Here is a 10620-nt window from a genome sequence, read left to right on the forward strand (position 1 = left end):
ATCCCTGCCCCGGGGGGCTGGGGGGGGGAGAAGGGGAGGGGGGGGGTGGTGGCCTTGCGTGTGTGACCCCCCCCCCAACAAGGGAGGGACCTTCCCGGTGGAGGGTGGGGGGGGGCCGGATCCGTCCCCGCCCGCCCCCGCCGTCCCGGCCCTTTCTGGGCCGCCTCCAACTTCCCGGCCGGGGCGCGGCGGCGGCGGTTGCTGCCCGTTCCCGTTCCCGTTCCCGCTCCGCTCCCGTTCCGCGTTCCCGGGGCCGGCGAATGGCGGCGGGGGCTACGCGGGGCCGGGCGGCGGCGGCGGCGGCGGCGGGGCCCCCCCGGCGCTCGGAGCCGGGGCCCGGCCCGCAGCGGGGAGCGGGCGGGCGGCGCGGCCCGGCCCGGCGGTAGCGGAGCGCGGAGCCGGCGGTGAGTGCTCGGGGAAGGGGGGGGGGGTGGGGGGGGGGGGGGGGCGGTTTCTATCCCTGTCGTCGTCCCCCCCCCCCCGCCTGTCGCCCGCACAAGTCGGCATCTGCCTCGCAGGTGCTGACCCGCGTCCCCCCCCCCCTCCGCCGCAGACAGACCGACAGACCGCCCCGGAGCAGGGACACACACACACACACACACCCCCCCGCGACAGAAAGGGCCCCCGAGAAAGAGACACCAAGGGAAAGGGGACCCCCCGGGTACAGATACTGCCCCCCCCCCCGTAGAGATTCCACCCCCTCCGCCATCCTCCCCCAACAGGGAGGGACACCCCCCCCTCCCCCGGCAGACGCCACCCCAAGTGGAGGAGCCCCCACCCTTGGGCAGAGCCCCCCCCCCAGTGCCCCCCAGGGTGCAGACACACTGTCCCCAGGAGCAGGGACACCCCCAGGGTGTGTCAGCTGGGGGCGGGGGGGGGTCACCAGCTCTTGGACACCCCCCTCCCCCAGGTCGGGGAGGGGGGGGGGGGGGGCTCCCCCAGGTGCAGCTCCCCCCCCATGTCCAAATGCTGGGGCCCGGCATACCCCCCCCCCCCCCGACTCCAAGGGGCAGCCACAGGCCCTCAGGGTGTCACCTGCTGCCACCCAGGATGGGGACACGCACCATGACTGGGCAGCTTTTTTTGGGGGGGGGGGGGACGACAGCGGTTCTCCACCACAGTCCCACAATGGGGGTCTGGGGAAGGGGGGACACTGGTGACAAGTGACTCACTAACCCTGGGGGCAGAGGAGGGGGGGACATAGTGTGGGGAGGGGACACAAGGTGCTGTGGGGACAGGCAGGTTCTGGAGATGGGGGATGGTGACCCCCCCCCACCCCCCCCCGCCCATGGGTAAGATGTGGGGGAAACTGAGGCACGGAGCAGGTCACCAGGGCTGAGGGGGGACAACAGGGTGGCCAGGGGAGGAACTGCTGGTGGGGGACGTGCTGGGGGGGTTGTGGGGTGTTGCCTGCCCACACCTGTCTGTCACAGCACCCGTTGTCCCCCCCCACACCAGGGCCACCAGCTCGCCATGGCCGACCCGAGCCACATCCAGTCGGCCGCCTCCAAGAGCATCCGTCCCTTCCGCTCCAGCGAGGAGTACCTGGAGGCCATGAAGGAGGACCTGGCCGAGTGGTTCAACACCCTCTATGACCTGGACATCCAGGTGGACACCTTCCTGGAGAGCCTGGAGACGGGCTGTCACCTCTGCCGCCACGCCAACAACGTCAACCGCATCGCCCTGGACTTCCAGCAGCGACACCCTGAGGTGGCCGCCCATATGCGCGTCCCCAGAACGAGGTCATCTTCCAAGCCAAGAATGTGGTGCCCGGTTCCTTCATTGCCCGGGATAACGTCTCCAACTTCATCCAGTGGTGCCGGCAGGACCTCGGCATCCAGGATGTCCTCATGTTCGAGACCAATGACTTGGTGCTGAAGAAGAACGAGAAGAACTTTGTCCTCTGCTTGTTGGAGGTGGCCAGGAGGGGTTCCAAGTTTGGTATGCTGGCCCCCATGCTGATCCAGATGGAGGAGGAGATCGAGGAGGAGATGAGGGGACCAAATGGGCTATGGCGTGCTGGGCATGCGCCAGGAGAGCCGGGACCTCCAGGTGGCCACCTACCCCGGCAGGGCCCGGCCCATCACCCTCTGTGACCTGAAGAACCTGGATGAGCTGGTGAGACATGCTCCCCTGGGAGCCTTGTGCTTGGGTCCTCTCTGTCCACCCAACGGGCTGCTCTATGGCCCATGGGAGGGTCTGTCTGTCCACCCAACAGGCTGCTCTATGGCCCTTGGGAGGTCCTGTCTGTCTCTATGGCTTGTGGGAGGTCCTGTCTGTCCGCCCAATGGAGTGCTCTATGGCCCAGGGAGGTCCCCTCTGTCCACCCAACCAGGCTCTCCGTGGCCCGTGGGAGGTCCCTCTGTCCACCCAACCAGGTTCTCCGTGGCCCGTGGGAGGTCCCCTCTGTCCACCCAACCAGGCTCTCCGTGGCCCATGGGAGGTCCTCGGCCACCCAGCCAGGCCCACATGTCCTGTGGAGCCTCCTGACGTCAGGAGGGGTTATTTTGGTGGCCGTGGCCATAATCACAGGGGGCACGCGGGTGTGACCTCCGCCCCGGCCACTTCCTCCCGGCAGCGGGAGGGACACAGCGATCCCCACCTCGGGAACCTTCTCCTGGCCGGATCTGGCCCTCCTCCTCCCCGCCAGCACCTTGGGGTTCTGTCCCTGGAGACATGGGGACATCCCGGCTGCTGACAGCCATGATTTGGGGTGTTCAAGAAGGTGGGGGTGGGGGTGGGCGGGGGTGTCCCCTCCACAAGCTGGGGTGCAGGGACACGCACACACCACCCCCGCCATGGCTGGGAGGCTCAGGAGGGATTAAAGCCGGGCTGGGTGCAGGATCCGGCCCTCATGCGAGGCAGCGGATTAATACAGGGACGAGGGAGGGGACACAGTGGGGGGGGGGGGACGACACGGTGTGGGGGGGGTGTCTGCCCTCCCCTGACTCCCTAAGCTCAAAGCCGTTTTTTAATTGAAACCCCGATTCCTCGTGAAGTCCCACAGCCACCACGCTGGGGGGGCGGGGGGAGCATCCTGCACCCCCCCCTCCACCCAGTGCTGCTGCAAGAGGAGGGGGGTGTGTGTATGTGGGGGGGTGTCCCCTTCTCTGCTGTTGCCCCCCCCCCAAGCCCCCCCCCCCCCCCCCGGCCAGATGCTGCCAACCCCAGCTGCATTTTTCCGGGCTGCGTAATTCCTCGCCATCAGCTTTTATGGGCAGCGCTGGAGCCGGGGAGGAGCCTGAGGGTGCCGGATCCGGCCCGGCTGCTCCCCCCCTCCCGTGATGGCAGCAGGGTCAGGAACCCCCCCCTCACTGCAGCCGACCCGCCCCCCCCCCCCCGTGCCTCAGTTTCCCCAGTTGGGGCTGACCTTGCCATCCAGCTGCTGCCCCGGATGGAAAATGGGAACCGGAGGGGCCGGATCCTGCCCTGACTGAAGCCCTGCGATGGGCAGAAAGGCAGAACTGCAAAAAAAAAAAAAAGAGGAATTATTAAAAAAAAAAAAAAAAGCAACAAATTTAGGGATGGGGGAGGCAGCGCTGCATGTGTTGCCCCCCTCCCCCCCCACCCTGGGCCAGGGCAGGATGCGGCCGCGTCCCCGCGTCCCCCCGTGGCTCCCGGCCTAATCCCTGACGTCAGCCCCCGGCCGGGCGGCCGCCCCAGATAGAGCAGGCAGCTGGCGGGCTGGCGGCAGCCCCACGGCCACGGAGGGTGGGGTCTCCTGGTTCAGCGCCCCCCCCCGCCCCCCCCGCCCCAAAACCCTCCCTTCATCTTCTTATCAAAGTTTTTTTGGGGGGGAGGCAAAAAAAAGTGGGGCTTTAACCCTTTTCTGTTGGTGGATGTGGGGTGCAGCGGGGCGCTGGAGGTCCCTGTCCCACAGCAGGGTGCTTGGAGCGGGGGGGGGAATCCCTCGTGGACTGGGGATTAGCAGGGCTGGGGGGCGGGGGGGGGGAATTTCCTCTCCCTTCCTTGTTTTGGGGTGGCTCTGAGCTCCTCATACCCGGGGGTCCCAGAGCGGGTGGACTCCAGGGAGTGGGGCTGGCAGCAGATGAAGCGAGTTGTGCCCGTTCTCAGGCTGCTCAGGGGTGGCCGGCGTGGGAAGCCCCCCCCCCGCCCCGGGGCCCCCCTCCCACGGCGTGTGGGTGCTCCCCACCCAGCTTTTTCCCAGCAGGTACAGGCAGCGTGCTGCCCGCAGGTGCAAGCACAGGCACGAAGCGGGGGACAAGCCAGCTTCCCACCTCTCCGTGGGGCAAAACAGCCCCTCCGCCCGCTCCTATCTATAGGGGCTGGCCCTATAGGTGGGGCGGGGGGGGGGTCTGTGCCCCACTGACCTCTCCCCCCCTCTGCAGGTAAGGGAGATCCTGAGCTGCTGCTCCTGCCCCTCGCAGTTCCCCATGGTCAAGGTCTCCGAGGGTAAATACAAAGTGGGCGACTCCAGCACCCTCATCTTCGTCCGAGTAAGAGCCGCCCCCCGCGTCTCCCACCCCAACACCCCCCCCGCCCCCTACTCCTCCTTCCCCACTCCTGGCTGCAGTGGGGACCCGTCCGGAGGGACCCCATGGTCGGGTGGGCCCCTGAGCTGCCCCCCGTCAGGGAGCTGGGGGGCTGTTCGTGGCGTCCCAGGAGTGGGGTGGCTTTTTGGCCACGTGCTGGGGGACAGGCAGGGTGACGGGCTTGTCCCCCCCCCCGCCCGCAGGTGCTGAGGAGCCACGTGATGGTGCGCGTCGGTGGCGGCTGGGACACACTGGAACATTACCTGGACAAGCACGACCCATGCCGCTGCTCCTCCCTCGGTGAGTGACCCCCGGGGACCCCCACCTGCTGCCTCCAGCCCAGGGACCCCCCACCCACCGCCCCCCACGGCCGGTGCTGCCCCACCTCACCCCGTTTTGTCACTCCGGGCTCTCCATGGGGCTCCCTTCCCTGGGGCTGGGCTGCTCCGGGAACCGATCCGGCTGAAAAGGGGAAAAGGGGAGGGAGAAAAAGCGGGTTTTTGGCCAAATTAATTCCCGAGATGATTAAGCCAAGCCTGGCTGGAAAAGGCGGGTGCCAGCATGACACGAGGGCGGATGTGGGTGACAAGGGATGCCCCTCGCCGACCCCCCCACGGTGTCTCTGTTTCCAGCTCACCGCCTGCCCCAGCCCCGCGCCCTGGGCTTCTCCCCGCAAAAAGCAGCTCCCGGCAGCTTCTCCCCAGCACCCTGCGCCCCCAGCCCCAGCACCCCCCGCCGCTCCCGCGCAGCCGGCCCCACCTCCGGCGGGGGCGACAGCAGCCACGCCAGGACAGAGAGGGGCGGCCACCAACCCAAGGGTGTCGGAGACACGGGCATCCCGAAGCCACCGTCAGGTGCCAAGCAGGATGGGCTGCCCCCACGGGGGGGCCTGGCCTCTCTGCCCGGCTCTGCCAGCCCTTCCAGGAGCCCCGCTGAGCCGCGGGCAGCCAGCACGCTCAGGTAGGGCACCCATGGGTGCTGCCTGGGGTGGGGTGGGGAGGACGATCGCCTACTGTTACTCTGTGCCAGGGGAAGGAAGCCCAGCCCAGCTGGGGAACCCCCACTGCCACCCAGGCCCAGCCCTATAGCAAGGCCTCAGCCCCATGGCAGGCCTCTGCTCCACAGCAAGACCTCAGCCCAGCAGGGCCCGGCCCCACAGCGAGGCCTCAGCCCCACGACAGGGCCCAGCCCCATGGCAGGCATCAGCCCCATGGCAGGGCCTCAGCCCATCAGGGCCCAGCACCACGGCAAGGGTCTCAGATTCACAACAGAGCCCAACCCCACGGCAAGGCCTCAGCCCCACGGCAGGGCCCGTCCCCATGGCAGGCCACAGACCCCACAGCAAGGCCTCAGCTCAACAGGACCCAACCTCACAGCAAGGCCTCAGCCCCATGACAGGGCTCAGCCCCACCCCCACGGCAAGGCCTCGGACCCATGACAAGGCCCGGCCCCACAACAGAGCCCATCCCCACGGCAAGGCCTCAGCCCTACAGCAGGGCCCAACTCCACGACAGGCCTCAGTCCGGCGACAGGCCTCAGTCCCACGACAGGCCTCAGCCCCAAGGCAGGCCCCAGCCCCACGGCGGGGCGTCCGCCCCGCCGTGGGGCTGGGGCCTGCCTTGGGGCAAAGGCCTCGTCCCCCGTGAGGGAACCGGCCCATCCTGCCCCACACCACCGGGCTCTGTGGGTCCCATGGGGTTCCTTCCCCCCCCCCCGCCGGCGCCACTGCCGCTGCTTCCCGCCGCTGCTAGCGCGCATGCGCAGTGCGCGCGGCGCGGGGGCGTGGCCTGGCGTGGCCACGCCCCCTAAAGGGCGATGATTGGCAGGTGGGGCGGGGGGACGGAGAGGGGCGGGGGGGCAATGGGGGGGGAATGGGGGAGGCAACGGGGGGAAATTGGGGGTGGAATGAGGGGGAATGGGGGGGTGGAATTGGGGGGGCAATGGGGGGCAGTGGGGGAAATGGGGGGAGTGGGATGGGGGAAATGGGGGGAGGTAATGGGGGGGCAATGGGGGGGAAATGGGGGCATTGGGGGTGGAACGGGGGAGGCAATGGGGGAAATGGGGGGGTGGAATGGGGGGAAATGAGGGGGCAATGGGAGTGGAATGGGGGGGGAATGGGGGGGGAATGGGGGAGACACTAGGGGAAATGGGGGGGTGGAACGGGGGAGTCATGGGGGGGAAATGGGGGGGTGGAATAGGGGGGAATGGGGGGGGAAATGGGGGAGACACTAGGGGAAATGGGGGGGGTGGAACGGGGGAGTCATGGGGGGAAATGGGGGGGGTGGAATAGGGGGGGAATGGGGGGGGAAATGGGGGAGACACTAGGGGAAATGGGGGGGGTGGAATGGGGGAGTCATGGGGGGAAAATGGGGGAAATAGGGGGTGGAATAGGGGGGAATGGGGGTGGAATGGGGGGAAATGGGGGGGGGGGGGTGCCATGGGAGGGAAATGGGATTGGAATGGGGGGGGGGGGGAAATGGGGGAGAACAACGGGGGGAAAGTGGGGGTGCAATGGGGTGTAATGGGGGAAATGGGGGGGGTGGAATAGGGGGTGGGATGGGGGAAATTAGGGGTGCAATGGGGGGGAATGGGGGGGTGCAATGGGAGAGACAATGAGGGAAATAGGGGGGGTGCAGTGGGGGTTAATGGGGGGGAAATTGGGGGTGCAATGGGGGTGGAACGGGGGAAATGGGAGTAAATGGGGGGGGTTGGAACAGGGGGAGTAATGGGGGTGGAATGGGAGGGTAGTGGGGGGGCAATGGGGGGGTGGAATCGGAGGGGAATGGGGGGGGTGCAATAAGGAGGCAATGGAGGGCGTAATGGAGGGGAATGGGGGGGCAATGGGGGGAAATGGGGCAATGGGGGGGGCAGTGCGGGGGATAATGGGGGGGTGCAACGTGGGAATTGGGGTGTGCAATAGGGGGGAGGAGAAGGGGGGGCAAGGGGGAGCTAATGTGCATGCAATGGAGGGGTAATGGCAGGGGGTGCAGAGGACAATGGGGGGGCAATGGGGGGGTCAGTGGTGGGAGAATGGGGATGCAATGTGGGGGTACAATGGTGGAGAATGGGGGGGTCAATGGGGGAGAATGGGGGGGTTTCAAGGTGGGGCGTACAATGGGGGGGGGAATGGGGGGTGTAACAGGGGTGCAACGGAGGGGAATTTGGGGGGGGAGTGGGGGGGTGCAATGGGGGGGTGTAATGGAGGGCAATGGGGGGGGAACGGGGGGGGCAACGGCAGGGAGAAGGGGGGGCAGTACAAGGGGGCAATGGGGAGGCAATGGCAGGGCAAGGGGAGGGGGGCAAAAGATGGGGGGGGTGCAATGGGGGAGGCACTGGGGGAATGGGGAGGGGCAATGGGGGGTAAATTCGGGGGGGGGGGGGGGGTGTGTGTGCAGTGGGGGGTGCCTTGTCCCCCCCCAGTCCCCTGACACCCTCCACCCCTCCCCTCTGTGCCCCCCCCCAGGCCCCGCGCCCGCCGCTGCTCAGGCGACAGCGACTCCTCCGCCTCGTCCGCCCAGAGCTGCCCCCCCCCGCCGCCGGGACCCCCCCCGGGGGGCTCAGCCCTCCCCTCCCTCCCGTCCCCCTCCCCAGGAACGGGGTCGTTCTCGGGTCCCCAACGGGCCGGGCCGGCCCCCGCCGCGGGCTCGTAGCCACGGTCGCCCCTCGGGCCCCCAACCCTTGCTCCTCATCAGCCGCCGGCCCGACGGCCAACACTCCTGGGCAAGGGCTGAGCCCCCCCCCCGCGGCCGGACCCCCACCCGCCGCTCCTCCCTACAAGAGGGGGTCCCCGGCGAGCCCCCCGATGGCGACGAGCTGGCCTGGGGGCTACGAGCCCCGCTGCGGCTGGAGCCCGGCCAGGAGCAACAGCTCTTCCGACGGCTGGAAGAGGAATTCTTGGCCAACACGCGGTTGATGGCCCAGCTGGAAGACGGGGAGACCCCCCCAACGGGACCTCCGCCGCCTCCGCCGCCCCCCCCCGGCCCCGCCGACTCGGCTTATTGCTCCTCCAGCTCTTCCTCGTCCTCCCTCAACGTCTTCGCCAAGCAGGATGGCCGGCGGAGCGGGAATAACGGGAGCGGGAATGGCCCCCCCCCGCCGGCCACCCCCGAAATGGTGGACGCGGGGCGCCGGCCGGCTCTTTCCAGCTCCTCCGACGAAAGCTGCTGCTTCCCGGCTTCCTGGGAAACCCGGGAGACGCGGGGGGGGGCCCGAGTCCGACACCGACTGGGCGCTGGGGGAGGACGAGCTGGGGGAGCTGACGGAGCCCCCCCCCCGCCGTTGGGGTCCCCAAAGCGGTGCCTTCCCTCCCCGCGCCCTCCCCGCGCCCCCGGGCCAAGCCCCGGCTGGACACCCAGCCCCACAAGAAGCCCTCCAGGATCCCCACCCCACGGGGCTATGGGGCGGCCCCCCGGCCCCCCAAGCCTGGGGAGCACAAGCCCTGGGGGGCTCTGCAGAGCGTCTTCTCCTCCTTCCTGGAGCCCGCCTGGGTGCCGCGGGAGCGCAAGGGGCTGGAGGAGGACGCCTGGCCGTGAGACGCCCAGCTCGGTGGCCATGGGTGGCAGCAGGATGGGGAGAAGCCCCCCCGCCCCTCCCTGACCCTCAGCACCCCACCCCCGGGGACATCATGGAGCTGCTGCTGGTGATGGCACCTGCACGGAGAGGGCCCGGCCAGGGGATGGCTACGGAGCCGGGGAGCTGGGACTCCTTCGCTTGGTGACTGTTGGCCGTCGGGGTTGGGCCCTGCAAGGAGCCCCCAGCCAGGTGCAAAGGGACCCGGACGCGTTCCATGGGGAGCAGCTCCATGGGGGTGACCATGGTGTGGCCACAGTGGTGGCCGGAGCAGAGCGCTGTGTCCCAGCCCCCTGGGAACAGGGCTGGAGAGCAACCGGCTCGTCTCTTCTCTTTGCCTCATCTCTTCTTGTCTTCTCTCCTCCTTCTCCTCTTTTTGTCATCCTCTTCTTGGCCTTCTCCTCTTCATGTCATTTTCTCCTCTTCTTGGCCTTCTCCTCCTCTTTGGCCTTCTCCCCAATCTGTTCTTGGCCTTCTCCAAGATGCTCTCCTCATCTTCTCTTTGTGTCCTCCTTCTCGCTCCTTGGGCTTCTTCTCTTGTTGTCTTCCCCTCTTGTCTCTTGATCCTTTTTCTCTTTCTCGCTTCTCTTCTGCTCATCTTCTCTTGATCTTCTCTTCATCTTCTCCTCTCTTATCACCATCTTCTCTTCTCATCCTCTTCTCATCTCATCATCTTCTCTCCCCATCTGAGATGACTTGGGGACATGCAGCTTGTTGTCACCACCTGTATTTTTGGGGGGGGTTGCTTGTTCCTCTCCAGCACCCATCAGCCCCAGCTGCGTCTGTAGCGTGTTGATGTCCCTAAGGTGGGACGGGGCTGTGCGTGGAGCCCCCTGCCCAGGCTACCGCGGCCCCCACCCCTCCAGCCCCATGCATCCCCCCAAGCCAGTAAAGACCAACGGAGCTGAACCCACTGCGTCCAGTCATCTGTCCTGGGGGGCAAGACCCTCTGGGGGGTTTTGGGACCTGCCAAGGGGGAGCTGGTGGTGAGGAGGGGGGACACGAGACCCCCCCTGAGCCCAAGGGAGGAGAACTTTTGGGGGGGGGGCAGGGTTGGGAGCAGTGGAGGGAAGAGTTGGGGTGAGGGTCAGCCCCCATGTTCTGCACCCCGTTGCAGCCATGGGGACCCCTGGGCTGCATCGGGGACCCCTCCGTGCCCCCAAAGCTGGGGCTGCCGGGAGCCAAAAGAGCCCCCAAGAGCTGCTCACCAGGGGGCCATGGCCCTGGTCTGCTGTTGCCCAAGGGGGCCGAGGGGTGGGCAGGTTGCGGGTCACCATGGGGTCTAGACCTGCTGGTGGTGGCCATCCCGCTGTGACTTTGGGCTTGCCAAAGCAGGGTGTCCACTGCGGTCCCCAGCTGCCTGCCCTGCATCTGCCCCGGGAGCGGGGCTGGTGTCCCATGGGGTGGCCTGGAGCAGCGCCAGCGCCCAGTGACGGTGGCAGTACCCAGGTGGGTGCCTTTGGGACGTCCCGAAGCGGGGCTCAGTGCCGGTGCCCATCCCCGCTCAGCACCAGGGCCAGGATTGTCATCCCACCGGGACCAGCTGCACCTCCTGGGG

The 10620-nt window shown here is 68.0% G+C and overlaps 1 protein-coding gene and 1 long non-coding RNA gene across 2 annotated transcripts; one reads left to right on the plus strand and one right to left on the minus strand.

Moving 5' to 3' along the window:
* Positions 1-1309: 1309 nt before the first annotated feature.
* On the plus strand, positions 1310-9960 carry GAS2L1 (growth arrest specific 2 like 1). The gene is given in 11 exon segments (XM_063351433.1): positions 1310-1726; positions 1729-1997; positions 1999-2118; positions 4350-4457; positions 4697-4793; positions 5126-5453; positions 6124-6135; positions 7957-8013; positions 8015-8690; positions 8692-8757; positions 8759-9960. Coding segments are annotated over 11 exon segments (2253 nt in total). The 5' UTR covers positions 1310-1473; the 3' UTR covers positions 9026-9960.
* On the minus strand, positions 1742-5144 carry LOC134523034 (uncharacterized). Its single transcript, XR_010073195.1, has 3 exons — positions 4884-5144; positions 3371-3464; positions 1742-1874 (listed from the first exon to the last, which is right to left on the minus strand). It is a non-coding gene; the product is annotated as an uncharacterized LOC134523034 (long non-coding RNA).
* Positions 9961-10620: the final 660 nt, after the last annotated feature.

This window comes from Chroicocephalus ridibundus, chromosome 13 (genome assembly GCF_963924245.1).
Source record: "Chroicocephalus ridibundus chromosome 13, bChrRid1.1, whole genome shotgun sequence".
NCBI classification, from domain to species: Eukaryota; Metazoa; Chordata; class Aves; order Charadriiformes; family Laridae; genus Chroicocephalus; species Chroicocephalus ridibundus.